The sequence below is a fragment of the Pelodiscus sinensis genome, chromosome 13 (assembly GCF_049634645.1).
Source record: "Pelodiscus sinensis isolate JC-2024 chromosome 13, ASM4963464v1, whole genome shotgun sequence".
Classification (NCBI taxonomy): domain Eukaryota; kingdom Metazoa; phylum Chordata; order Testudines; family Trionychidae; genus Pelodiscus; species Pelodiscus sinensis.
This window is the reverse complement of record NC_134723.1, coordinates 19,280,226-19,305,326: the sequence shown is the minus strand read 5'-3', so window position 1 is coordinate 19,305,326 and position 25,101 is coordinate 19,280,226. Positions and strand designations below refer to the sequence as shown.

General features: G+C 43.9%; 1 protein-coding gene across 4 annotated transcripts in view; it reads left to right on the top strand.

Annotated features, from left to right (window-relative positions):
• EDA (ectodysplasin A) overlaps positions 1 to 25,101 on the top strand; it is a 185,134-nt gene that overhangs the window by 126,595 nt on the left and 33,438 nt on the right. For all 4 annotated transcript variants that reach the window (XM_075940808.1, XM_075940806.1, XM_075940805.1 and 1 more), the window contains exon 3: positions 22,154 to 22,183. In XM_075940808.1, the coding sequence (XP_075796923.1) occupies positions 22,154 to 22,183 (30 nt within the window). The remainder of the gene's footprint in view (positions 1 to 22,153; positions 22,184 to 25,101) is intronic.

Genomic DNA, 25,101 nt, shown 5'->3' with positions numbered 1-25,101 from the left:
TGATAGATGTGATCATTTTGGGAATGATAGATGTGTATTTGGTCACCTCATGGAACAAGAAGATAAAGAAGAAATGTTCCAAGTAAAAGTGATTATAAGGTAGTGACTGGGTTCTCTGATTCATATATAAAATTGTTTTCCAATGTAATCCTTTCCTCCAATTCCACTCCATTCTACACAGCTCCAAAATTAAGATCACTGAAAGCATCAAACACATGATCTTGAATATCGCAGTTCACTGAGAGATTAGATAAAAGCCCCATTTGCATGATTTTAAAGTATTATAGATCCCTAATCATTGTAATAGTTAGATATTGCCCCCAGATTTATCCCTAGTGAATTTGGGGGTTTATCAGGTGAAAGAAAGAGCTGGCGATGCAGGGGATTTGCACAACAGAAAAATACTTGAACAGCTAGAATCTGTTCAAGGATGTGTATTGAGATTCAAACACTGATGTGCAAGATTAACCACAGAAATCTTTCTGTATCTCCAGGAAAAAACTTGCCACAACTTTACCATATATCCATCACACTGTGTAATTTTTGAGAATCAATTGACTATTCTGATGTCAGCAGACTTTTGAATGTGACTACTAAATAATATTCCACTTGTTTATAAATGTACAGTTTGTTGGAGTCTGATTTTTCATGTTCAAAGCCTTTATCCTGATTCACCAAGCCATCACCCTCTCAGTGTTCAAAATTCTTCCTCCTTTATTGTCTACAAGAATTGTCATAGGCCTAGCCCCCACTCTTCAAAAAGCCCCATCCAAGTTATTCCTCTTGTAATATTCTCAGAGAACATCTTTTCTCCTTTATATGTATATTAGATAGTAAGCTCTTCATGGCAGGGCAACTTCAATATGGCTACGTCTACACTGGCATGATTTTCCGGAAATGCTTTTAACGGAAATGTTTTCTGTTAAAAGCATTTCGGAAAAGCGCGTCTAGATTGGCAGGACACTTTTCTAGAAAAGCACTTTTTCCGGAAAAGCGTCTGTGGCCAATCTAGACGCGCTTTTCCGCAAAAAAGCCCCGATCGCCATTTTCGTTATCAGGGCTTTTTTGCGGAAAACAGAACTATGCTGTCTACACTGGCCCTTTCAGGCAAAAGTCTTTCGGAAAAATACTTTTGCCCGAACGGGAGCAGCATAGTTTTTCCGGAAAAGCACTGATGATTTTACATTAGATCGTCAGTGCTTTTGCGGAAATTCAAGCGGCCACTGTAGACAGCTGGCAAGTTTTTCCGGAAAATCAGATGATTTTCCAGAAAAACTTACCAGTGTAGACACAACCAACGTGTCTTGTACAGCACTGAGGTTTAGGTGGAAAAAGGAGACAGACTTGTTGAAACGTTCTGGGTAAGGCTAACAAGGGTAAAAAAAACTCAAGAGTGATGTCATGGTAGGGGGTCTACTACAAATCACCTAACCAGGAAAAAGAGGTGGCTAAGCCATTTTTAAATAACTAATGAAAATAACACAGCAGGGCACAGATTATCCAACATGTTCTTTGAATGTATTGGATACATATTTTTTATTTCAGAAGGTGAAGAAAGCTAGTAGGGGAGAGGCTGTTCTAGATTTGATTTTGACAAATAAGGAGGAACTGGTTGAGAATTTGAAATCGAAAGGCAGCTTGGATGAAAGTGATCATGAAATGATAAGAGTTCATGATTCTAAGGAGTGGTAAATGGGAGAACAGCAAAATAAAGACAATGGATTCAAGAAGGCAGACTTTGGCAAACTAAGCAGGTTGGTAGGTAAAGTCCCATGGGAAGCAAGTCTAAGAGAAAAAATGAAGATTAAGGGCACAAGCACAAACTATTCCTCTGTGTGGAAAAGATAGGAAGTATGGCATGAGGCCACCCTGGCTTTACCAGGAGATCTTGAATAATCTTTAAAAGAAATGTTCTACAAAGAGTGCAGATGCTAAATCTCTATATATATTAAAGAAAACTTTTCCTGCAGATCGATGGAAGTGACATCATGTGTCACTTTGTGTTCCCTCCCTCCGTCTTCCCCCCATGCTCCCTGTAGTCGTGACCCATGCAGCCTCCCCCAGGTGATGTGGAGGAGCAGGGCTGAGGAGAATGGGGGGTGGGCTGTCCATCCCGCAGCACCTCGGGCTGCTTCTGAGTGGGCAGCGGTGAAGAGGGGCTGGGGAGCAGGCAGCCGTTCCATGTGTGACAGCCACTTCACAGCCTCCCTCTGCCGGCTCGGTCCTGGGCGCCTTGGGTTGCATCCGGGAGACACTTGAGAAGAGCAGAGGGAGGTGAGGCCTCCGCTTTTCTCTCAGCGAGCCAGGGCAGCACCATGGGATCAGGCCCCTGGCAGAGACGCACTGCAGCTTGGAGCATGGAGAGGTGCCTGTGTCCCCCTGCACACCCTCAGCTGTGGATAACTGGTGGAGGAAGGGGGAGTGGTTTGGCCCTCTACCGCCTCCTGTGAATGGGTCTCCCAGCCCAGTGCCACAATGCATGGGGCATGCCAGGCTCCCTCAGTGCTGCCTGCATGGAAATCCCTCACTGGGCATGGGGAGAGAAACCCTCGCACACAAACAATCCCCTCCTGGCTCCGCACTGCATGCGCTAGGTGTTAACTCCCCACCCAAGCTGTGCCCCTTTCCCCACCCCCACCAGCAGGGGTAGGAACGAAGGCACGGGGAGGGCAGTATGGGAGTGGGGAAGGGAGGGGGGAGGTTAGAGAAGGATGGGAGTATAGGAATGGAGGAAGAAGGTAGGAATAGGGATAGCAACATGAGGTGGGGATAGGTTGGGAATGATGGGGGTGTGGGAATGGAAGGTGGGGGTAGGGATAGCAATGTGGGGTGGGACGGGTTAGGGAATGATGGGGGTGTAGGAATGGAAGAAGGAGGTGGGGATAGGGAGGGATAGGCAGTGTGGGGATGGGAAGGGAATAGGGAGGATGGGTGGATGTAGGAATGGAAGCAGGGGTTGGGGAAAAGGATGGAAGGAGAGGGATGGGCAGGGTGGGGACAGGGAGGGTGGTGGGTGTAGAAATGGAGACACGAGAATGAGGTTGTAGGGATGGAGATGAGGGTAGAGACGAAAGGAGGAGGGTGGGCTCTGGACCATGGAGCTCTGGGCCTTCCCTCCTGACAGCAGCATGTGCACGTCCCCGCAAACCAAATTCAGTGTGGAGCCTTGGGGTTTCCTCCTCTTCCTCCTCCCCTGAAGGAACTCGGTGCTGGTGCTGTAGTCTTGCAGGGCGGAGGGTTCGAGGCTGGAGCGCCAGGCAAGCTGGAGCGCCACTCCCACTGTCCCCTAGCTCAGCCCCAACTCTCCTCCATCGGCCAGAAGGGGGCCGAAGACTGGGGCTGCAACCAGAGAGAGAGGTCGGGGGGCTGGGGCGGAGAGGCCAGGGGGGATCTGAGAGGCTGGGTCTGGCATGGCCCCGGCCCTTCCCAGCAGCTCGGGGCAGAGCTGGGCCTGCCTACCCGCAAAGACAGTAGAGTTGGCGAGCATAGCAAGCAGGGGGCACCACTCCCTAGTAATACTTAATCAAATTATAAAGGGTTAATGTAAATAATGCAGGTATGGAGGGGCAAAATTAGAAAGGCCAAACAACAACAAAAACTCAGTCTAGCTAGAGATGTAATGGGTAACAAGAAAAAATTCTACAGATACATTAGATGCAAGAAGAAGACCAAGTACAGGATAGGCCTCTTACTCAATGAAGAGTGAAAAACAATAAGGCTATGTCTACACTGGCTGCTTCTTGCACAAGAACTGTTTTGTAGAAGAGTTCTTGTGCAAAAAATCTTCCACAAGAGCGCGTCTACACTGGCATGTGCTTTTGTGCAAGAGATGTGCTTTTGTGCAAGAGTATCCATGGCAGCGTGGATGCTCTCTTGTGCAAGAAAGCTCTGACGGCCATTTTAACCATAGGGGCTTCTTGCGCAAGAAATTAATGTTGCCTGTCTACACTGCCCTCTTGTGGAAGAGCTCTTGTGCAAGAGGGCTTATTCCTCGTGGGGAAGAACGCGTGTGCAGTGTAGACAGCAGGCAAGTTTTTGCGCAAGAACATCTGTTATTGCTCAAGAACGGCTATTCTTGCACAAGAAGCTGCCAGTGTAGACATAGCCTGAGAGAAAATGTGGAAATGGTAGATGTGCTTCATGACTTCTTTGTTTCGGTTTTCATCGAGAAGGTTGGTGGTGATTTGATAACTAACATAGTGAATGTCAATGAAAATGTAGTAGGTTCAAAAGCTAATATAGGTAAAGAACAATCTAAAAATTACTTAAACAAGTTAGATGTTTTCAAGTCACCTGGGCCTGATGAAATGCATCTAGAATACTCAAGAAGCTGACTGAGGAGATATCTGAGCCATTAGGTATTACCTTTAAAAAGTAATGAAATACAGGAGAGATTCCAGAAGACTGAAAAAGGGCAAATGAGGAACCCCTCTATAAAGAGGGAAATAAGGATAACCCAGGGAATTACAGCCCAATAAACTTAATTTCTGTACCTGGAAAGGTAATGGAGCAAAAAATTAAGGAATCCATTTGCAAACACCTAGAAGATAATATGGCGATAAATAATAGGAGGGATTTATCAAAAAAAATCCTGTCAAAACAATCTGATAGCTTTCTTTGTCAGGGTAACAAGACTTGTGGATGGGGGATGGGGAGAAGGAAGCAATAGATGTGATATATCTAGACCAAAAATGGGCAACCTGAGCTAGTGTATGGTCCACATGAGTGTCTGTCCTTCATCTCAGTGGGCTGCAAGACTGTTGTAACCAAAATGGTCTCCCAGAATTGGGTAGTTTTGCATATCTAAAACTTGCAGGATGTGCCAATTGAATCATAGCAGCAATTTGATTGGATGCAGAGGGAATGCACAGCTCTTGCAGTCAGTGTTGCATGCAATCAACATGCACCTCACTTCATGTGCCCCTGCTTTATGTGTATGTCACTTAGGGTATGCCTACACTCCAAAGTTAGTTCAAACTAACGGACGTTAGTTCGAACTAACTTTAATAGGCGCTACACTAGCGCTCCGCTAGTTCGAATTTAATTCGAACTAGCGGAGCGCTTAGTTCAAACTAGGTAAACCTCATTTTACGAGGATTAAGCCTAGTTCGAACTAGCTAGTTTGAATTAAGGGCTGTGTAGACCCTTAATTCGAACTACTGGGAGGCTAGCCCTCCCCAGGTTTCCCTGGTGGCCACTCTGGCCAACACCAGGGAAACTCTATGCCCCCCTCCCGGCCTGAACCCCTTAAAGGGGCACGGGCTGGCTACGGTGCCCATGCCAGGTGCAAGCCTGCCAGCACCCAGCCAGCAGACCCTGCACCTGGCACGGCTCGAGCCAGCCACCCGATGCCCCCCAGCCCTCCCCCTCTTCCCGGGACCAGGCTGGTGGCTCCCGGGAGCTTGCCCAGGACCGCAAGAGGCGGGCACCCACCTGGGCTAGTGCGGAGATCGTGGACCTTGTCCACGATCTCCGCACTAGGCACAGGAAAGTGGCCGGCTTGGGCAGGAGAGCTGCCAGCCTGGCCACCCAGGAGCAGGTGTGCATGAAAATCAAGGGGGTCCACTGAGACCCCCGACCCTGAGCCCTGAGCTTACAATGGCCGTCCTGGGTCAGACCAAAGGTCCATCTAGCCCAGTAGCCTGTCTGCTGACAGCGGCCAATCCTAGGGACCCTGGAGGGGATGGACCGAAGACAGTGACCAAGCCATTTGTCTCGTGCCATCCCTCTCCAGCCTTCCACAAACCTTGGGCAGGGACACCACTCCTACCCCCTGGCTAATACCACTCCATGGACCCAACCTCCATGACTTGATCTCACTTCCCTTTAAACTCTGTTCTAGTTCTAGCCTTCACAGCATCCTGCAGCAAGGAGTTCCACAAGTTGACTCTTTGCTTTGTGAAGAACAACTTTCTGTTACTAGTTTGAAGCCTGCTACCCATTCCTTTCCTTTGGTGTCCTCTAGTCCTTCTTTATGGGAACTAATGAAGAACTTTTCTGTATGCACCCTCTCCACCCAACTCCTGCATTTAGAGACCTCTATCCTGTCCCCCCTCCGTCTCCTCTTTTCTAAGCTGAGAAGTCCCAGTCTCTTTAGCCTCTCTTCATATGGGACCTGTTCCCAACCCCTGATCATTGTAGTTGCCCTCCCCTCTCCCAGCCTCTCTCTTCCCCTCTCCCACCTTCTTTTCCCAGTCTCCCCCCGTTTTGTTCAATAAAGACAGATTCCATTTTTTGAACACAATTGTCCTTTATTTTGTACATCAAGAAAAGGGGCTAGGGAAGGGTAAGTGGAAGGAGGTGAGGGAGGAATGGGACACGAGCCCCCGATGGGGAGGACTGGGCTGGCTCTGCGGGCTTCTCGGGGTGGAAGCTCTCCTGCAGCCCCCCAATTGCCCCCTCTCCCCAGATGGCAGCCTGCGGCAAGTGCAGCCGGGCTGATGGCCGAGTGGTGTGATGTACCCAGTGTGGGCACTCAGGGCACTCCAAGCCAAGACTGGTTTTCAAGCGGGGCACCCCTGAGAACTGTCTGTCCGGGGTGGGGGTCGGGACCCTTTAAGCGCAGCCCTCGGCTAGCCTGAGGCAGCAGCTCCACGCTCTAAGTCCTCCTCTGATGCCCTGCCAGCACTGCTTCCGGCCATCCTTAAGCCCTGTTCAGGGTCCACTTAATGTGGACATGCTAGTTCGAATTAGCAAAACGCTAATTCGAACTAGTTTTTAGTTCTAGATGCATTAGTTCGAATTAGCTTAGTTTGAATTAACTAATTCGAACTAAGTTAGTTCGAATTAGCGCTGTAGTGTAGACATACCCTTTGTAATTCTTCTTCAACCCTTGTACTCCGAGTGGAGCATAGGTCATCTACAAGTCTCCTCCACTTCACTCTGTCTTGAGACAAAACTTCTAGCCGACTTCAGGAGTACCCCAGTTGTTGTCCTTCAATATCAGTAGATCTTCTCCACATTGTTTGAGGTCTTCCTCTTTTGTGTTTCCTTGCGGGTTCCATATGAGAGCTTGACGACTATGCTGGATGATGGTTTTCTGAGAGTGTTACCTACCTATCCCCACTTTCTTCTTTTGATTTGAACGTCAAGTGGTTCTTGTCCTGCTCTGTTCCAAAGCTCCTCATTTGTGACAAAGTCTTGCCATTTGATTTGAATACTTTTTAGTGTGCCAGGTCTTGCATCCATACAAGAGCACACTCTTCACATTTGTGTTGAAGATTCACAGTTTTGTCTTTGCAGATATTATTTATGAACTCCATATGAGACGAAGGGTCTTGAATGCAGCTGTTGCTTTCCCTATCCTAGCACTTTTATCCTTGTCTGTTCCTCTGTCTCTGCCCATAATACTCCCCAAGTAGATGAACTGCTCCGCATGTTCCAGGTCATCCCCTCCCAGTGTGATGGTGTGTTGTTGGACTGGTTGATCCTCATCATCTTGGTCTTTCCCTTGTTAATGCTCAGTCCAATCATTGAGGCAGTTTTGTCTAGTGTTGTCACGGTGTTGTTTCAGGTCAATTCCACAAACCAAGTACACAGGGAAGCGTTGGAACTTAACTTCATTTACAAGTTTGGGAGCCATCACAAAGGTATGAATAAAGACATTACCTAACTAGCACACTACCTTCCACATCCTAATGACTTAACCAACTAAATAATGGATACTTAAGAACAATTTGCACCTTCTATCAGCTTCTTGTAACTAGAACACTCTAAAACACTGTTTTTCCCCTTCTTTCCCCCTATCCTTTATTTATTTTGGAACTAGACTTTTAATACTCCATTCATCTGAAGAAGAAGTGGGTTGAACCCACAAAAGGTCATGATACCATCTACATGTTTTGCTAGTCTTTATGGTGCTGCTAGACTATTCATAAAATATTATGTCCAACACAAAAGGTGTCAATGCTGTCTTTATTTTCAGGAGTGGGAAACCTTTTTTGAGTTGGGGTCTCTGACCCACACAAGTGAGAAGCAAAAAAACCCCAAACCCTCCAAAAAAATACCAACCCTCGCTCCATTTGAGACACCTTACTCCCCTGGCGCTCCAGTCATGTATTTATGATTCAAGGCCTCAGACCAGATTAACTCTTCTGGGGTTCCAGGGTTAATGGGTTTTGTAGGTTCTGGGGTGGGACCAAAAATGAGGGGTCTACAGTGCGGGACAGAGCGGCCAGTAACTAGGATAGAGATGGGGGTGCAAGATCTGGATGGGAGGTGGGGTGCAGAAGCAGGCTGGGAGTAAAGTGTCTGGTCAGAGGGAGGGGGCAGGAGCAAGGTGGGGGTAAGTGTTTGGTGAGGGGCAGGACCAGGCTTGGGATGCAGGTTTTTAGCACGGAGAGGGGGAAGGGGGTGCAGGATATGGGCGGCACTTGCTTTTTTTTGGTTCCAGTGTCTGTAACAAGGTTTATTCATTGAAACAATCACTCCCAGGTGGCAGCCAACCGCTGCTCCGCACGGGTCACAGAATAAATTAGCAACCCAAGGACTGTGTGTGGACTGAAGGCCACACCTTGCCAGGAGCACAGAGAGACTGGCCAAAAGTCCGGGTACAGATGGGAACCGGTCCACTCAGTCGCGCTTCTGGTACCTCTTCAGGCTGGCCAGGATCCAGCCCGCTGGCACCAGGAAAAGGTGCTCGGGCTGATGACAGACGCCAGCGGCCCCATGGGGCTCTCGGACTGGTGCAAATGCATGGCGTGTGTGGGTGGTGTAAGGTAGAGGCAGAGTAATAGGTCCTTCACAGGCAAGATGGCGGCTGGGTCTGCTTTTGCCCCCCGTGCTGCTCTCAGGCTCCCTGTTTCATGCATGCCTTCCTGCTGCTCCATTGACCAGATTCTTGCCAATGGAGCCACAGGAAAAGCCTGCAGGCAGTGTGCCTGTGCACGGTTTTGTTCCTCCAGCCGGAGGAGGGTCAGGGGAAAAGGAACATACATGCAAGCACAGGGCCATTTGGCACCAGCTTTTTCCTGATCGCGGAGCGAGGCTCGGGGCATTCTCCACCCCTCCGCCCCACTGCCTCAGAAAGCCGGCGCTGGCTCCAATCTTGCAAGGGGCACAACACTGGATCACCAATGCAGGCTCCCCATTGTGGGCGGGGAGAGCGTGGGGGCTATACTCGAGCCACTAGCCATATTTGGCACCCAAGTGAACCATATAACTGACCCTTGGGTTAAAAGTAGAGAGTCTGGCTATGAATACAGAGGACATGACTTGACTTCTCAAGGGTCCTTCCAGTTCTATGACTACATAAGTCTATGCTGTGAGAGACTTTCAGTGATTACAGTGGGGAAAGTACAAGAATAAGAAGCCTCTGATATCTTTAGGTAAGATATTCATAAGTGACATGATTTCAGTTTTTCCCTCTGTTTCTGAGTGCCTGCTTTGGGATACCTTGCAGGGTGTCGTCATTTTTAGAGGACAGATGCTGAGCCCTTTCTGAAAATCAGGACATTTCAAGATGCCGTAGGCTAGCCACTTAAAGTTGAGATGTCCAGAATTGGTACTTATTTTTGAGAAACATGTCCAGTATCATTGAGCAGTGTACAAAACTTACAGCAGCTCAGATGTGACTACATCTGAACTGTGTACTCATAATGAAACTTGCCCTATGCACACCACCATGAATACTAAACTAGTAGATCATGACTTCTTCTCCACTCCTGGAGTGAGATTCAATTACCTGTCATATTAGAAATACTTACTAGAATATTCACAGCTGAGCTCTCATTTCAGGGAATAGGGGGTACCCTTCAATCGTTTTAACCACATAGTTCCATCAGTTGGCACCCCCTAGTGGTCAAATTAATGCAGCTGTAATCAACACTGACTTGTATACCTTGGTGTAAATGCAGTCAAGTGATTGTATTTTTGACTAGGTGTGCTATTTTCAGTGAAAGCATTTTAGGATTTCACAGAGCTAAAGAACAGAACCAGTGGAAAGTTATGCAGAGTTTTTTAACTGTAAAACATTCTGTATTTTACATGGAATTTTGTTAATTTTGCTGTACGTTGTGCTTTTCATTCTCATACTTGCTCTACATATATTTACCAACACCATTGTTTGAATCTGGTTTGAAGTAGCATAAACAGGTAAACTGTGAGACATACACACAAAGTTTAATAAAGTGTTGTTTCGCTTCCAAGGGATTTAAGAGAGTGAATATTTCAAATATCCCAGAATCACTTCAGGTACAGAGCCGGCCTTCTTACTTTACAGAAACTCCTTTTGTAGATTCATAGACATAAGAGATGGAAATGATATAGTAAAGCTTTAAGTGTAGTTCTAGATCTATTTTGTGGATGTGCAACAGCATGTATGCACACATGTATATAATTAATCCGATTATTAATCTGACAGCGTACCTGTTTAATATTTCCACAAATGTACAATAAATAGAAAAAAGTGTGTGTGGCAAAGAGAAAACAAGTAGGTTTCTAGCAGACATGAGGTAAACTAGTGAGCAGACTACTTCACACCTGTCCTTAATTTCATGGATGACTGTAATGGGGAGTTTGTTTAAAACATTCCTCTAATGAATGTAGATGTAGCCGAACCTTTAGGACACTTTGGTCAGATTCTTGCTGAGGAGTCACTTGGGAAACATTTATTCTGGAAATCATGACATATGTACGTTGTTTATCTTCACAGGTTATGACTTAAAATGTCAGAATGTTTGTTTTGTTTTAAGCAACAACCGAATAAAACAAAATAAAAACACAGCTGTAATACTGCTCTTTAAATTGTTGAATTTAAATGTGTGGTATTGACAAAGTAAGCAATAAAAAACAGTGGTATATAAAGAAAGTAAACTCTGTGGCTCCAGGCAACAAGCCCCAAAATATTCTGGATTCTTGATTTAGAAATATTAGCCTGTATATAGTAAAATAGCGAGGTTGCCTGTCAGTGCTGTAGCAAAGAGCACTATTTGGATTCCCACCTAAATGCCTGAAGGAAAACAAAGGGCTGCATGTGAGACACATCTTGCTGTCTTCCATATTCAGTAATAGTGCAACACATTAAATAGGAAAGGCTGCAGGTTCTCATAAGAACCCAAGGAACTTGGCTGGAGTTGGCTGTATGGGAGCGGAGCCAATTTTTTGTTCTGAAAATTCACTGTAATATAATTATTGAGCCCACAACAATGGCTCTATGGTTAAGCTGGTAACAGGGTTTTCATTCAAAATCTTATGTAAGATCCTGTTCTCAATACCTTCACAGAAAAATAACCTCAATCATCTCTATTCTTTGAAAATTATCTGCTTACACTCACATTAAAAGTGAAAGTTTAGTTGAAATGTAAGCCCTGATCTACTCTAGGGAGTTATTTCAAAATAACTCCCTCCCCCCTTATTTTGAATTAACAAGCAGAGCATCCACACTACCAAACCCGTTATTTCGAAATAATGGGCTGGTTATTTCAAAATCTATACTCCTGCTTTCATCAAGGAATAAGCTTATTTCAAAATAGTTATTTCAGGAGTTATTTCAAATTTAGTTATTGCAAAATAATTTCCTGGTGTAGACATGCCCCCAAAAAGTGTTAGGACTACAATAAAAAATGTACAACCTAATTAATCACGACATTACTTTGGTTTTATGATGGTGTAATTCCAAAGGCGTAAATGTGAAACAGCACTGAGGTGAATCAGGCTATGTCTATACTATGGGGTTTATAGGAAAATTTGCGTACCTTTTTCCGATAGTTTTTTCAGAAGAGGCTTTTCTGAAATTTGGCCTGTCTACACTGAGCCAAATTTCAGGAAAAAACCCTCTTTCGAAAGAGCCCTTCTTCCTTGTGGGAGGAAGAAGACAGGACTTCTGAAAAAACAAATCTGTTCTTCTGAAAAAAAAAAAGGCAGAAGAGCAGACACGTTTATTGGTATCCCAGAAAAAAAACCATAGTCTAGACATAGCCTCAGACCCTTAATGTAGATGTACAAAATGCTAGCTTTTTAAGGGAGTCATAACTCACATATGGCTATTATAGCAATATTCTCAGAAAAGTACTTCAGGAGGGACACTGACTTTTGCCTAGATTGGGTGCTCTTCCTGGACCATAGAGAGCAAAAACACATGCAGCTGCCTTGAAGTATAACACAACAACTTAATGGATTTTGAAAGGGCTTTTTGGAGAAATATGCAGTTGAGGCTGGCTATTAATAGTGGAGCAACGGCAGGAATCAAACTTACAACGAGATAGGTTGAATACTTCAGGTGGAGTTAATCTGTGGGATCACCACTGAAAAAGGAAGAGAGAAGGAAAATCTAACAAACAAAACAAACAAGGAGCAATCTGAGTGTTAAGAGGAGAACAGAAAATGTAGTTTTGAAAACCCAGGAAATAAGATTTTTGAGTTTTTGATTGAGTTTTGAGTATTGATCCACAGATCTAGAGATCAATGCATGCTTGTACCATGAGGGAAAGTAGCCTGATGAAAGTGAAATGTCAATGAAAAAGAGTGAGGAACAGGGATTAGATTGAAGATGAAAAAGATTAAGAGATGAAAGAGGAAGGAGTTACTGGACCAGGTGTAGGACTAAAGGGGAAAAAATAAGGGATTGGGATCAGGATCCATAACAAGAGAGTTCATAGAAGCGGTGACGTACACAGGGGGAGTTGATGTCATATTATTTGTTTTTTGTTTATTTTTATATTGAAACAGCTGTTTCAATCCTCTGTGGAGAGGGAAAATGGAGAGGGAGTGGAGAACATTTGGGAAGGGAGTCAGAAGTGAACAAACAGCTAAGATTGTAGGCTTGGAAGTCATTGAAAGTTGTAGTACTGCTACTGAACCAGATAGTGACGCTGAGCTGCCTGTGGTGTTGAATGATGAGGAAGGTGATGCTGCTGGGCATAGACATCAGCAGATGTGAGGAGGAAGAGGCAGAGGATGTTGTGGATATCTGATCTAGATTTTTGTGGACAGGATAAAGAGGGCAATAGGAGTAGGTACAGTGGACTGATGGGAACTGTGAGAGAGAGTAAAAGGAAAGGGGAAATGAAGCAATGAGGGAGGCAAAGGAGTTTGTGGTCAGAAGGAGGAGTGTAAATGCAGAAATGGAGCGAGGTGGCAGCCATGGGACAGACTGACATGGTTAGAACATCTGAGCAACTGAACAATTGAATTAATAAATGAAAAATGGAGCTTGATCAGATCAGATCTCTTACAATAGTTCCCAGGCAAGTCACTTAAAACACTTTGTGTCTGTTTTTACTTGCAAAATGAGAGTAACATCGCTTCCCCAAAGTGGTTGTAGACATCTTGTATGTTGTTTGGATTTCACCTGTGATAAATATCTTACCCATTTTATACATGGATTAAAAGAGAGACAGGTTAAGTGATTAGTCTGGGAAGAGGTCTTGTTTACACTGGTTATCTCTGTAAACTTGGTCTTCGCTTAACTTCTCTGTACCTCTGCTTCCTTCTCTGTACAATGGGGCTGATAATGTGAAGAGAGCCTAATCTCACCATAGTTTAGGTCTGAACAAGCTTTTCGTTATATACATCTATATTTTCAGGGCTTGTAATACATCTTTCCAGACAAAAATTTATTTTATATGGAGTTGAGATTGAGAATACATATCTGTAACTTAATGGAACTCAGTGCAGGAATGTTGTTACAAATCCCTGAAACAAATACTACAACTCAGGAAATTCAGAGTTCAGGTTGTATAGTCACTCCAGAGAGCAAAATTATTAGTTTGCTTTAGTAATTTGGATTTGATATTAAACTAATTTTTAAAGATATATCAGTGGGCTTTTCATTTTTTTCCTTCATGGTGTCTGTTTTATGTATTCACATGGCAGCTGTACTTGTGTGTGTGTAAATGTCTGTGCGTGTGCATGCATGTGCATGACTAACTTGTGTACTTGCCTCTGTTGAATAGCTAAACCCTTCCAGATTCCCAATAAAATGTATCCAAAGAAAGAAATCTTTCAATTTTAAGTTGAATATTGATGCTATCAGAGTATGCTTTAAGACGATCCATTCTGTTCTAATCTTACAATTTGAAACTCTGCCCAAGGAGGCAGCTCACCTCATTTATCACATCTCTTTTGACAGATATATAATATAATCTACCTTTTGTAGGACTTATTTAACATAGGCATATTTCCAAGAGTTCTGTTCACATCTGATTCCCATCGATAGATCTATTTGCATTGCATCTCTACTCCAAATGCCCCCAGTTCTCTTTCTGGGGGAGAATGGGAGAAAGATCCCTGGGACATGGAATGCACCACTTCACTACACTTTTCCTCTGATCCCCCTTATCCCGAGCGTTCTGCACAAGATCCAATAGGACAGCATTTGAGTCATCCTGATAGCCCCCTCCTGGTCCAGGAAGACCTGGTATCCACACCTCCATTGGATGTGTCTCCTACATAGACAGAACTTTTACGTAGACAGAACTAAGGCTTTCCACAGATCTCAGCGTCTATTTGTTTCCATTCCAGGGCGCTCAAAGGGTATGTCCATCTCTGTCCAATGCATTTCCAACTGGACACCATCATGTGTAGTTTGCTGTTACTCTTTGCAAAATAAGACGCTGCCAGTCCTTCCAAGAGCACATTCCACCCTTGCCATTGTAACATCCATGGTGTTTCTTTACAGTGTTGCTCTCAAAGACGTTTGCCAGGCAGCCACTTGGTCATCGGAGCATACTTTGCTAAACATTATGCCATCCTACCTCAATCATGGTCTGATACCTCATTGGCCACAGCTGTCCAGTCCTCGTCCGCCAAGTGATAACTCCAGAGCCCACTGTCCAGACTGGTCACTGCTTTGTAGTGGAGCACCCACAGGGACATCACTCAAAGAAGAAAAGGAGTTACTCATGCTGTGCAATAACGATGGTTCTTTGAGATGTGTGTCCCTGTGGGTGCTCCATGACCCACCCTCTTCTACTTCATATGCCAGCATAGATGAGGAACTGAGGGAGGATCAGGCCACATGTGTGAGGCACTGAGACACAAACGTCCCAAAGGTGCATACCATGCCTGCGCAGCCCAACTGACAACTGCTATGTAAAACTCCAATCTGCAGTTCTGGGATGACCCAACACCAACAGTGGAGCATCCACGGGGACACAGATCTCAAAGAACCATCATTACTACACAGAGTGAGTAGCTTCCTTTTTTGTCTCTGCATTACAGAGCAGCCTTTTCCTGATTCTTTTTCTTTTCACTATCACTAGCACTCTTATTACCACCACATTTGTAGCATCTTTCTCCCCCAAAACAAATCTGGAAATTGCCATTAAAAGATTTGATGATCTGGAGAGTTGTTCAAATCAGGTTTTTTAAAAGACAAGCATGCTATTCTGCTGCTGTGTTAGCTATTTTGCTTCTATGCTGGAAATATTTTTAGGCTACCTTCAGTTCCACCAGCCAAATTCTCTTTCTTACTGGATGATTTAACCAAAATAATCAGATTATCTTAAAGACTATATCTACAGTACAGGGTTTTTTAGAAAAAAATGGCCTTTTTTCGAAAAAACTTCACCTGCGTCTATCGCCACATTCTTTCGAAATTAAATTGAAAGAATGCAGCAGTTTTTTCAACAGTGGCAAACCTCATTTTACGAGGAAGAACGCCTTTTTTCGAAAGAGCTCTTTTGAAAAAAGGCATTCTTGACCACAAACTGGGCTTTTTCAAAAGAGAGCATCCAGATTGCCTGGGTGCTCTCTTTCAAAAAAAAATTTAGTCTAGACTTACCTAAAGGGAGTTAAGTATGAAATACATATTTTACTATCAAAATTAGGGCTGTAACAAACATCACCTCTTATATAGGCCAGCATCATAGCCCATAAGTATGGTGTTCCAGAATCATGCAGTCTGAAGGTGCTTGGATGGTAGAACTTGGCAGCACATCTTTAGGTAGATATGAGGGGGGAAATTATTGTTATAAATGAACAGTGCCCTGAATGCTTAGCTTCATTTTGCTATTTGAAGTAGAGTGATTCCACATAAGAGAGAAGAGTTCAAAGTCTGCAGTCCTCTGCCCCTGCCAGTAGAGGCCCTGTCCAGTGCCTCATAAAAACCTAGCTAGCTGTGTCAGCGAGACGTGATGATTGCTCTGTTGCAGGGTCTGATGTAAGGGTGAAGTGGATAGAAAAGTAAAAAGCAAACATGGGAGTCAAAAAGAGATTCTTGGGACTTGTAGAGAGCCTTTGTCAGATGGAGGAATCTTACTTCATTTGTCTTATCTCTGATAAGAAAGATGTATATTTAATCCAGCCTATCTGTTTAATACTATCTGTGCTTTCCTTCCCCCACTGCTATAATAACCTGTTCCAGTGCTAAAGATGCTACCACAATATACTCAGAAGTAGTTGTCTCCTCCATATGGGGTTTTGAAGGGGAAGATGAAGCAATGGACTTTCTGGGGGTCAGAGAGGGATTTTGTCTGAAAGTAGATTTCTAAAATTAGCAATATAGTCAAAATATTAACAAGTGCATTAACCAAAGAGATAATCATCTTTGTCCCTTATTCTGACTACTAACTCTCCTCAGCTGATAGATTTGTATCTTTCATTTCCTTGTATCTTTCATTTCCTTGTAAAGGAGATAAAATAATGTATTTACCTATAATCTTTGTCACTTATCTGTATTTGATTTTTATTGTATTGTTTTACCTGCAATTTATTTTTAAAAAACCATGTTAGTCACTAATACCCTCTGTATCTCAAATTTTGCTTATGTTGAAGAATCTTACTCTAATTATTTCAATAGGCATTTTTGGGAGAAAGGTACTACTCAGAGTGAGTGCGTAAGAATCTAGAACAATTGTGCGTTATATGAATACATGGAAGGGGAGATCCTCTCACCTTTCCTGGGTCTCTCTTATGCCAGATAAAAGTGCTAGAATTGCACAAAAGGGCCCTAAAAATCTGTAGCTGGCTGGGGAGAATTCCTCTGGCATAAACAATATGTAAATCTGCTTTCTGAGGACCTCCTCACAAGGCCTACTATAGGGAACATGCCTCAGGGATGGTTTGCCAGGGCCCAGGCCACAGCACTGTAGAGATTCTGGGCAGTGCTGTCGCCCATGGGGCACCCCAGGGAGGCTGCTCTAATTTGGACAGGTCCTCAGGACAGCCTAACATTATGCTGAGGGAATCTCCAGCTCCCAGCGCAGCCCAGGACTGGGAGGGTACAAAGCCAACTTAAATTCCCTCTGCTGCTTCTGGGCTGGAAGTTCTGTGCTGCATCTGTTTGGGCTTGTCTGCAGAGGGACACTCAGGAAAGTTGAAGTGAAAAGGTATAAAGTCAGTGCACATAAGTCAAAATACTTTAACGCCTCCCACCCCTTTATTTGACAAATTATTATATTTGGAAGAAGTGGTGGTCATATTTTAAGGTATTCAACCAGTTCTGTAGCTAGTCAAATATAAGTCACTGATAAATACTGACGAAAATTGTCAAATATAGTTTCCTGCTATTCAAACAGATCTAAGAGTAAGTTAAATTTTAAATCTATTAAATAAACTGCTACAAAATGTTAGATATGGAAAAATCATGGAGGAGATCCTCAAGGAATCCATTTTGAAGCACATGGAAGAAAGGAAAGTGATCAGGAGTAGCCAACATGGATTCACCAAAGGCAAGTCATGCCTGACCAACTTGATTGCCTTCTGTGACAAGCTAACTAGCTCTGTGCATATGGGAAAGGTGGTGGACATGATATACCTTGATGTTAGCAAAGATTTTGGTACGGTCTCCCATAGTATTCTTGCCATCAAGTTAAGGAAGTATGGATTGGATAAATGAACTGTAAGTTGATTAGGTCGGACTCAACGGGTAGTGATCAACAGTTCCATGTCTAGTTGTCAGTCAGTATCAAGCGGAGTGCCCCAAGGGCTGGTTCTAGGACTGGTTTTGTTCAACAGCTTTATTAATTACCTGGATGAGGAGCTGGATTGAACCCTCAGCAAGTTCCCAGATGACACTAAGGGTACGTCTAGACTACATGCCTCTGTCGGCAGAGGCATGTAGATTAGGCTACCCGACACAGTAAAATGAAGCGGCAATTTAAATAATCGCCGCTTCATTTAAATTTACATGGCTGCCGCGCTGAGCCGACAAACAGCTGATCAGCTGTTGCTGTTTGTCCGCTCAGCGCGCTAGTCTGGACGCTCCCCTGCCGACATCAAAGGTATTTGTCGACCACCCAGGTAAACCTCATCCCAGCCATGTAAATTTAAATGAAGCCGCGATTATTTAAATCGCCGCTTCATTTTACTGTGTCGGGTAGCCTAATCTACATGCCTCTGGCGACAGAGGCATGTAGTCTAGACGTACCCTAAGTTAAGCTAAGGGAAGAGGTAGATACATTGGAGGGTAGGGATAGGGTCCAGAAGATAAAATGTGAAATGTTGGAGCCTGGTACCTACTTTACAGAGTAGAACAAAGTAGGACAGAACTTATAAAATGTTTGACACATTGGCCCTTTCCCTCGCATCCCAGGTAAAAGGAAAGAATATCAGCAATTTCTTGTAACCATGTTGAGCAAAGATGGAAGGTTAAACAAAGGACTGTCTTATGTTGTACTGAAGGAGCCTCATGATAGTATGATTACACCAGCTGAAATATCCCACTTCTCCTGTTGGAGAGTAACAGATGCAAACCCCAGAGGCTCAGAAGCTCCCAAAGCTAATAATAATGTATTTTTTCATGTCAGAAGTATTTTTATGTTTGTGGAAAGATCCACTTGCACAGCTCCAGCATCTCTCTCTGCCGTGCTTGGAACAGATGTGCGTGTTGTAATATAGATTGTGAACATTGACATCCCATGTGGTTCTCATTCCCCTCATTCGTCTTTGAAGCTAATTGGTTCCATCAATTTCAAATGTGTTTGGCTCACCACAGTTATTTGTACTTTCACTCTGTTTATAGTTCTAATGGTGTGATATATATAACATGAAATAAACTCTTATGACTCAAAAGCCTGAGGAGACAAATACACAACACTCACATTCCATCCTGGTTTTTTTAATTTAAATTATGTCTTCTGAGAGCATATAGCTAGATTCTTCAGTGAAAGCTGGTATGGTGATGGCTAATTCTATATGTAATTGTGTAGTCTGTGTGTAATTGTGGATTTCAGAGAATACAAAATGGGAAGATTGCAAGACAATGTAGACAGGCAATTCTGTCTCTCCCTCTCTTTTTTTCTCTGGGACAATGGAGGAAATTTTGTAGTGCAGCTGTCTGCACTGTACCTGACCTTTTTGTTCCTTCAGAACCCTTTTGTTGCCTTAGTGGAGTGTCCTTCTCCTAGGCCTGAATGATTTGTTAGGCAGTTTTATAACGTCAGTGAAAGTAATATTCTTTGTTTTAATAGCTTTAATATGTAAAATTACTAGAGCTGGCCAGAAAACGAAAAGCTCTTTTCCACAAAAAATTGTGATTTTGAAAAAAAAAATTGTCCCAAATTGAGACAAAAATAAAAAACAACTTTTTTATTGGCCAGGATTATAAGAAAAATTCTGTTTTCAGAGAATCAAAACAGAATTTGTAACTTCTCAGCTGCCCACCTAAAATGCTCTTGTTAATTTCAAAAGTGAAATTGATGAGTCTTTCAGCCCAGCATCCTGAGATAGAATATGGGATGTTCAGCCACCCCCTGGCTTCAGGGCCAGAGAAGCAAAAAGCTGAAATGCTCAGTATGTTCGGGAGCTGAGGAAAAGTAAGGAGGCCAAGTGCCTGGGCTCACTGCCTCTCTAGCCCCATGCTGGAAGAGATACTAACACCTATGAAGGGAGAGGTCAGGTGCTCAGCTTTGGCAGCACTCCTGGAAGGCTCTTGTCCAAGGAAAAAGCAAAATGGATTTTAGAATGTTTGAAATTTTCTATTACAAGATATGATTTGTTTAGATGTGATTTTTTTCCCCTGTGGAATTTTTATCAATATTGATAAAGTTTTGAAAAAAAATCAAATATTTTTCTAATAAAAAATGTTCAGACAATATCAATTATATATTTATTGTAATAACTGAAAAAGTTGGAAAATAAAGTATATGGAACTATAATTATTGAGAGGGAATGAAATACAACTTGAAGGACATTGTGTTGTTACTTTTAAAATATAGTTCTGTCCTATTGACATGTCATTTTATTTTTGCACACATTTCTGAATTATTGTATAAAATGCTTCTCTGGCAGCATCTTCATGAGCCTCTGCACAGGGCTTATGAGACCTCTGTGCGGCCACGTGGCCGTACATCTTAGAGGAGACCCTGACAGGCATCCAGGGCACATAAGCTGTGAGGTGTGCTTATTGGATTGAAGGAGGCCCTGCTAGAGCTTGCACCTTTCAGAGCAGCAGGTGTAAGTGCACCAATATATATAACAAGACTAAGTTATATAAGATCATGGGCCTTCTCTACATGAATCTAATAAAGAGCTCAGTAGAAAAAGATTGTCATTGGAGAGTCTCAGAGGAATAGTGGTTTCTAAAAACTTGCAAAGCACTAGCTCTGGTTTCCCTTTGGCAAAAGTGAATATAGTAAACTAAGCTTTTGGTGGAGCGTTTTGTGAAGGGTTTGACACTGGCTGGGAGTGGAATATGTTTTTAATTACTTACCTCTAAAGAAGGTTCAACCTATCTGCACAATGGGGAAACTATTATTGGAACTTCTCAAATGTTTAGAAACAAGGGATGTGAGGAAGAGCGGGTAAGGCAGGCAACGTTAAGTCTGCGGAGTACAAGATGGTGTTTAAGAAACAGGCCAACACTTACATACCTAACTAGGTGAAGATTCTTGAACATGTATTTTCAAAGGAGTTCTTAAGATTGTTTTCTTTACAAGGTCATTGGTGAGAAGTTAATCCTGTGATCTTACTGACAACTTAAAATGTTGACACTCTCTTTAAGTGTCCATTATATTAAATTAAATTATAATGGGAATTCATGTGTCACCCACATGGGTCATAAATGAATACATTATGACAATACAGTTATAGTGATGACCAAATTCATTCTAAGAGGGTGCACTTTAAAAAATGTGACTGATAAGAAGTTTGATTTTCAAGGTCTTCAACCAAGCTTCCACAGTTGTGCTTGCCGTTTCATGTACCAATGTTTTGCATGCATGTGACTCCATTTTTACACATACAAATTCTCTAGGAGCGCAATCAAAACCTATGAGCAAAACTGTGAGCAGTTTAGAGACTGAGGTGAAAATCTGGCTATATGTTTTCATAAAACCTATTGGTTCAGGGGTGAAAAGTAATTTCCCTCATAAAATTGTTGTAGTCCAGAAACAGATGGTTTAGTTAATCTTTACTTATCCAGAAAGAAAAAGAGAAATTCTATTAGAAATTTTCATCAAAATTGACTGTGTTTAGTTCTGATGTCAACTATTATAGTTCACAGATCATCATTTTGAGATCAGGCAACACAACAAGAAGATTCCACATAAATGCGTGGGTCTAATAGGTCATTTGACCAGAGGCCTATGCCAAAAAAATGGACAACAAAATGATTAAGGGTTTGGAACGGGTGCCATATGAAGAGATTACAAAGACTGGGACTTAGAAAAGAGGAGACTAAGGGGGGATATGATAGAGGTCTATAAAATCATGACTGGTGTGGAAAAAGTGAATATGGAAAAGTTACCTACTTGTTCCCACAATATAAGAACTAGGGGCCAAATTAAATTAATAGTCAGTAGGTTTAAAACAAACAAAAGGAAGTTTTTCTTCACTCAGTGCTCAGTCAATGTGTGGAACTCCTTGTTCAATCTGTGGATGTTGTGAAGACTAGGACTTTAACCGGGTTTAAAAAAAAAAAAAGTTTGATAGATTCATGGAGGCTAGGTCCATCAATAGCTATTAGCCAGGATGGATAGGAATGGTGTCCCTAGCCTCTGTTTGTTTGGAAATGGATGACAGGAGATGGAACATTTGATGATAACCTGATGTGTTCCCTCCCTCTGGGGCATCTGGCATTGGCCACTGTTGGCAAACAGGATACTGGGCTAGATGAATTTTTAGTCTGACCTAGTATGGCTGTTCTTATGTTCCACAGCATTGGCTTACCTTGCTATTCTGTGTTTGCACCAAATCACATTCCATCCACTTTCATTTTTTTGTTACAGAGGAAATATTTACTGTGAATTTCAGTGTCTTTCTTTTCTCTTTGTAGGTCCAAGTTCAGTTAAAAACAAGAAAAAGGGTAAGTTAATATTCTAATTTAATTTATTAGCTCATTGTAAATACCTTTCTCTAGCAAATGAAAAGCTACTTTTTTCTGTAAACTATGTCTGAAATATGAATACAAGACAGAGTTTTACCATCATTCCAGGTATACCAAGCCTCATATGTGTTTTCTACTTTTGTTGCAGTGATTGCATCATTGAGCAGGTTCATATTTAGAAAGTCAGACATTCACTAATGTTTTGCCCTAAAAGCTGGCACATCAGTATTCAGATGAGGCAGTGTAATGGGTGCAGTTGTGATTAGCTGCATAATATACAAACAATCCCCATGCTTTCATATTTGCAAATACAGTTGGCTGGAACATTGGCCAAACTATCATTGGTTGCCTCTCCTTCATCATGTCATTTTCATAAACATGATTAAGTTATTGTTATTATTATTAAAGAGTTTATTTTATTAATTAGGAAACTTAGCACTTCAGCTCAGTTAAGCTGCAGTGGTATATAGTACCTGAGAGCTGCTATCTGTGTAGCCATCTCCTAAAGCAGGGGTTCCCAAACTTTTTGACACGGGGACCAGTAAATCCATTCACGAACTTTTGGAGGACCAGTAATGTTCATTTGCATATTCATTAATCAAATGATGAATATTCAAATAAGTTGTTTCTGGTCCTCCCAAATCTCCCAGTGCCAGCTTTAGCAAAGCTTTTAATATGGTCATCCACAATATTGTTGCCAGCAAGTTAAGGAATATGGATTGGATAAATGGGCTGTAAAACAGACAGAAAGCTGGTTAGACCAGGGTTTCCCAAACTTTTTACTTTAATTGGAAACCTTTTTTTTTTAATTCTGCTTTTTGCAGCCCAAAAATATAAACACATAAAAAACAAACTGAGAAAATACCAGACATGTCTAGTATTTTCTCAGTAGGTAAGTTGTATTATTACTAGATGTATCAGTTTGTAGTTTTGAACTGCCTGGAGGGTAAATGTGCTCAGGCTGCATGAGTGTGTCTACCAGCCAGATAGTTCGCAACTACTCGAGGGGTCTGTGGGGGGGGGGGGGGGGAGTAGAATCCTTGTGCCGGACTAACTTGTGCTTTGTGGGTGGGTGGGGGAGGGGAGAACGGGGTCGGGTCAGTCCCACTCCCTGCAGGCCGATTCATTCCTCCCCCCTGCTTCCCTTGCTGCGCCTCTGGCCAGCCCCACTTCCCCCAACCCCCTCCCGGGCAGCCAGTTCTCCCCCACTTCTCCTTCCAATCTCCCTTGGCCAGCCCCGCTGCCTGCGTCCAGCCCTCCTTCCAGCGGCCGCTTCTCCCACCCCGCCCACATCTTCCCCGGCCAGCTCCCTGCCCCCAACCTCACCCCCCCCCCCCCCGGCAGCCCTGCTTCTACCAGCCCCCCAATTTCCCCAGCCTGCCCTGATTCCCCCGTCCAGTTCTGCTTCCGGTGGCCAGCTCTCCCCTCCTCCTCACCCCAGAATCCCCTGGCACTTGCACCTTCCCTTAGCCCTGCACCCTCCTGGTGCCTCCCTTTGCCCTCTTTTTCCCTAATACCCACTCCCTCACCAGTCTCTGCCCCATTCCCCTCCTGTCCCTCTGCCCTCACACACGATTTGCTCCATCCTGACCTTCCTCATGCCCACCCCTTCTTTCAAGCCTTCTCCCAGCACCTCCTCCTCCAGTCCCCAGTGCCCTTCCTCTCTCCTCTCCTCTCCCAGCATCACCCTGTCCCTCCTCCCACTGACACCTCCCCTCCTACCCTTTCCCTCATGGTCTGCACTTGGCCCCCTGGCATTTGTCTCTCCTGCACCCTTGTCCCCAGCCCAAGCCCCTTCTCCTTCCACCCCCGCCTCTCCTCTCCCTCTCCTCGCCTCCACCGCCGCCGCCGCCACATGAGCCGGTTCCCTGCCATCTCCTTCCATGTTGCGGGGCCGGAGTTCACACTCAGGCCCCGGAGGCCGAACCCGGAGCCAGCCAGACCCCGCCATGTGCCTCCCGCAGGTTTCAAAACCCCGGGCCGTGACGTCATGTCATGCCCAGGCGTCCTCCCCACCCACGTGCAACGCTGCGTATGGGCGGCAGGCAGCAAGGAGGAGCCGCGTGCGGCAGGGACGTCCGAGGCCGAGGGGGATGCTCTGGGGGCGGGGTGGGAGGATGCTCCAGGCAGAGCCGGGGAAAGACCCAGCTCCACATAGCGCTGGAGCAGGGCCCCAGCTCTTAACTCACCAGCACTTCCAGGTGCAGGGGTATGGGGCCTGATTCGACCAAATGGGTCGAATCGGCCTAAGGGCCGGCAGCCACCAGGTACGCTGAGGCCCGGCATTTTTTTTCCGTGGCCCGGTACTGGGCTGCGGACTATAGTTTGGGAAACGCTGTCCTAAAGTATCTATGTTTTTGCACAGACATCCTGTTAGGACTCTTAACAAATCAACACACCTCTGTTGCCTCACAGACTCCCACTCAAAGGTCTGATTTCAAGAAACTGGTTTCAAAAAAGCAGTGCCAACCTACTTACTGTTACTCTTTCCTTTGCAACCCTTGAATAACCCTTTTCATAGCTTCTGTAAACTCGTGTACATTTACAGAATGTTGCAAGTTTGAAAAGTTGCAGCCCTTGGTACCACCAAATGTGGCCCACTAGCTTCAAAGATCATTGATCTAGGATGTGGTTCAGCAAAACATTTATGCATATATTGAAATTGCACACACGTTTTAAGTCCATTCCTGTTTAACAAAGAACTTACATGTGTCCTTAATTTTAAATATACTGGAAGAGTGACCCAGCATTGCTCAGGTCCTTAACTCAGATAAGTTTTGTTTTTTTTAATTTAAATCATTGTTCTGGGGTGGGGCTGAGGATGAGGGTTCAGTATGCAGGCTGTCCTGAGAGAGAGTGGACAACCCCAGCCCTCTCTCACTGCAGCATCTCATCTC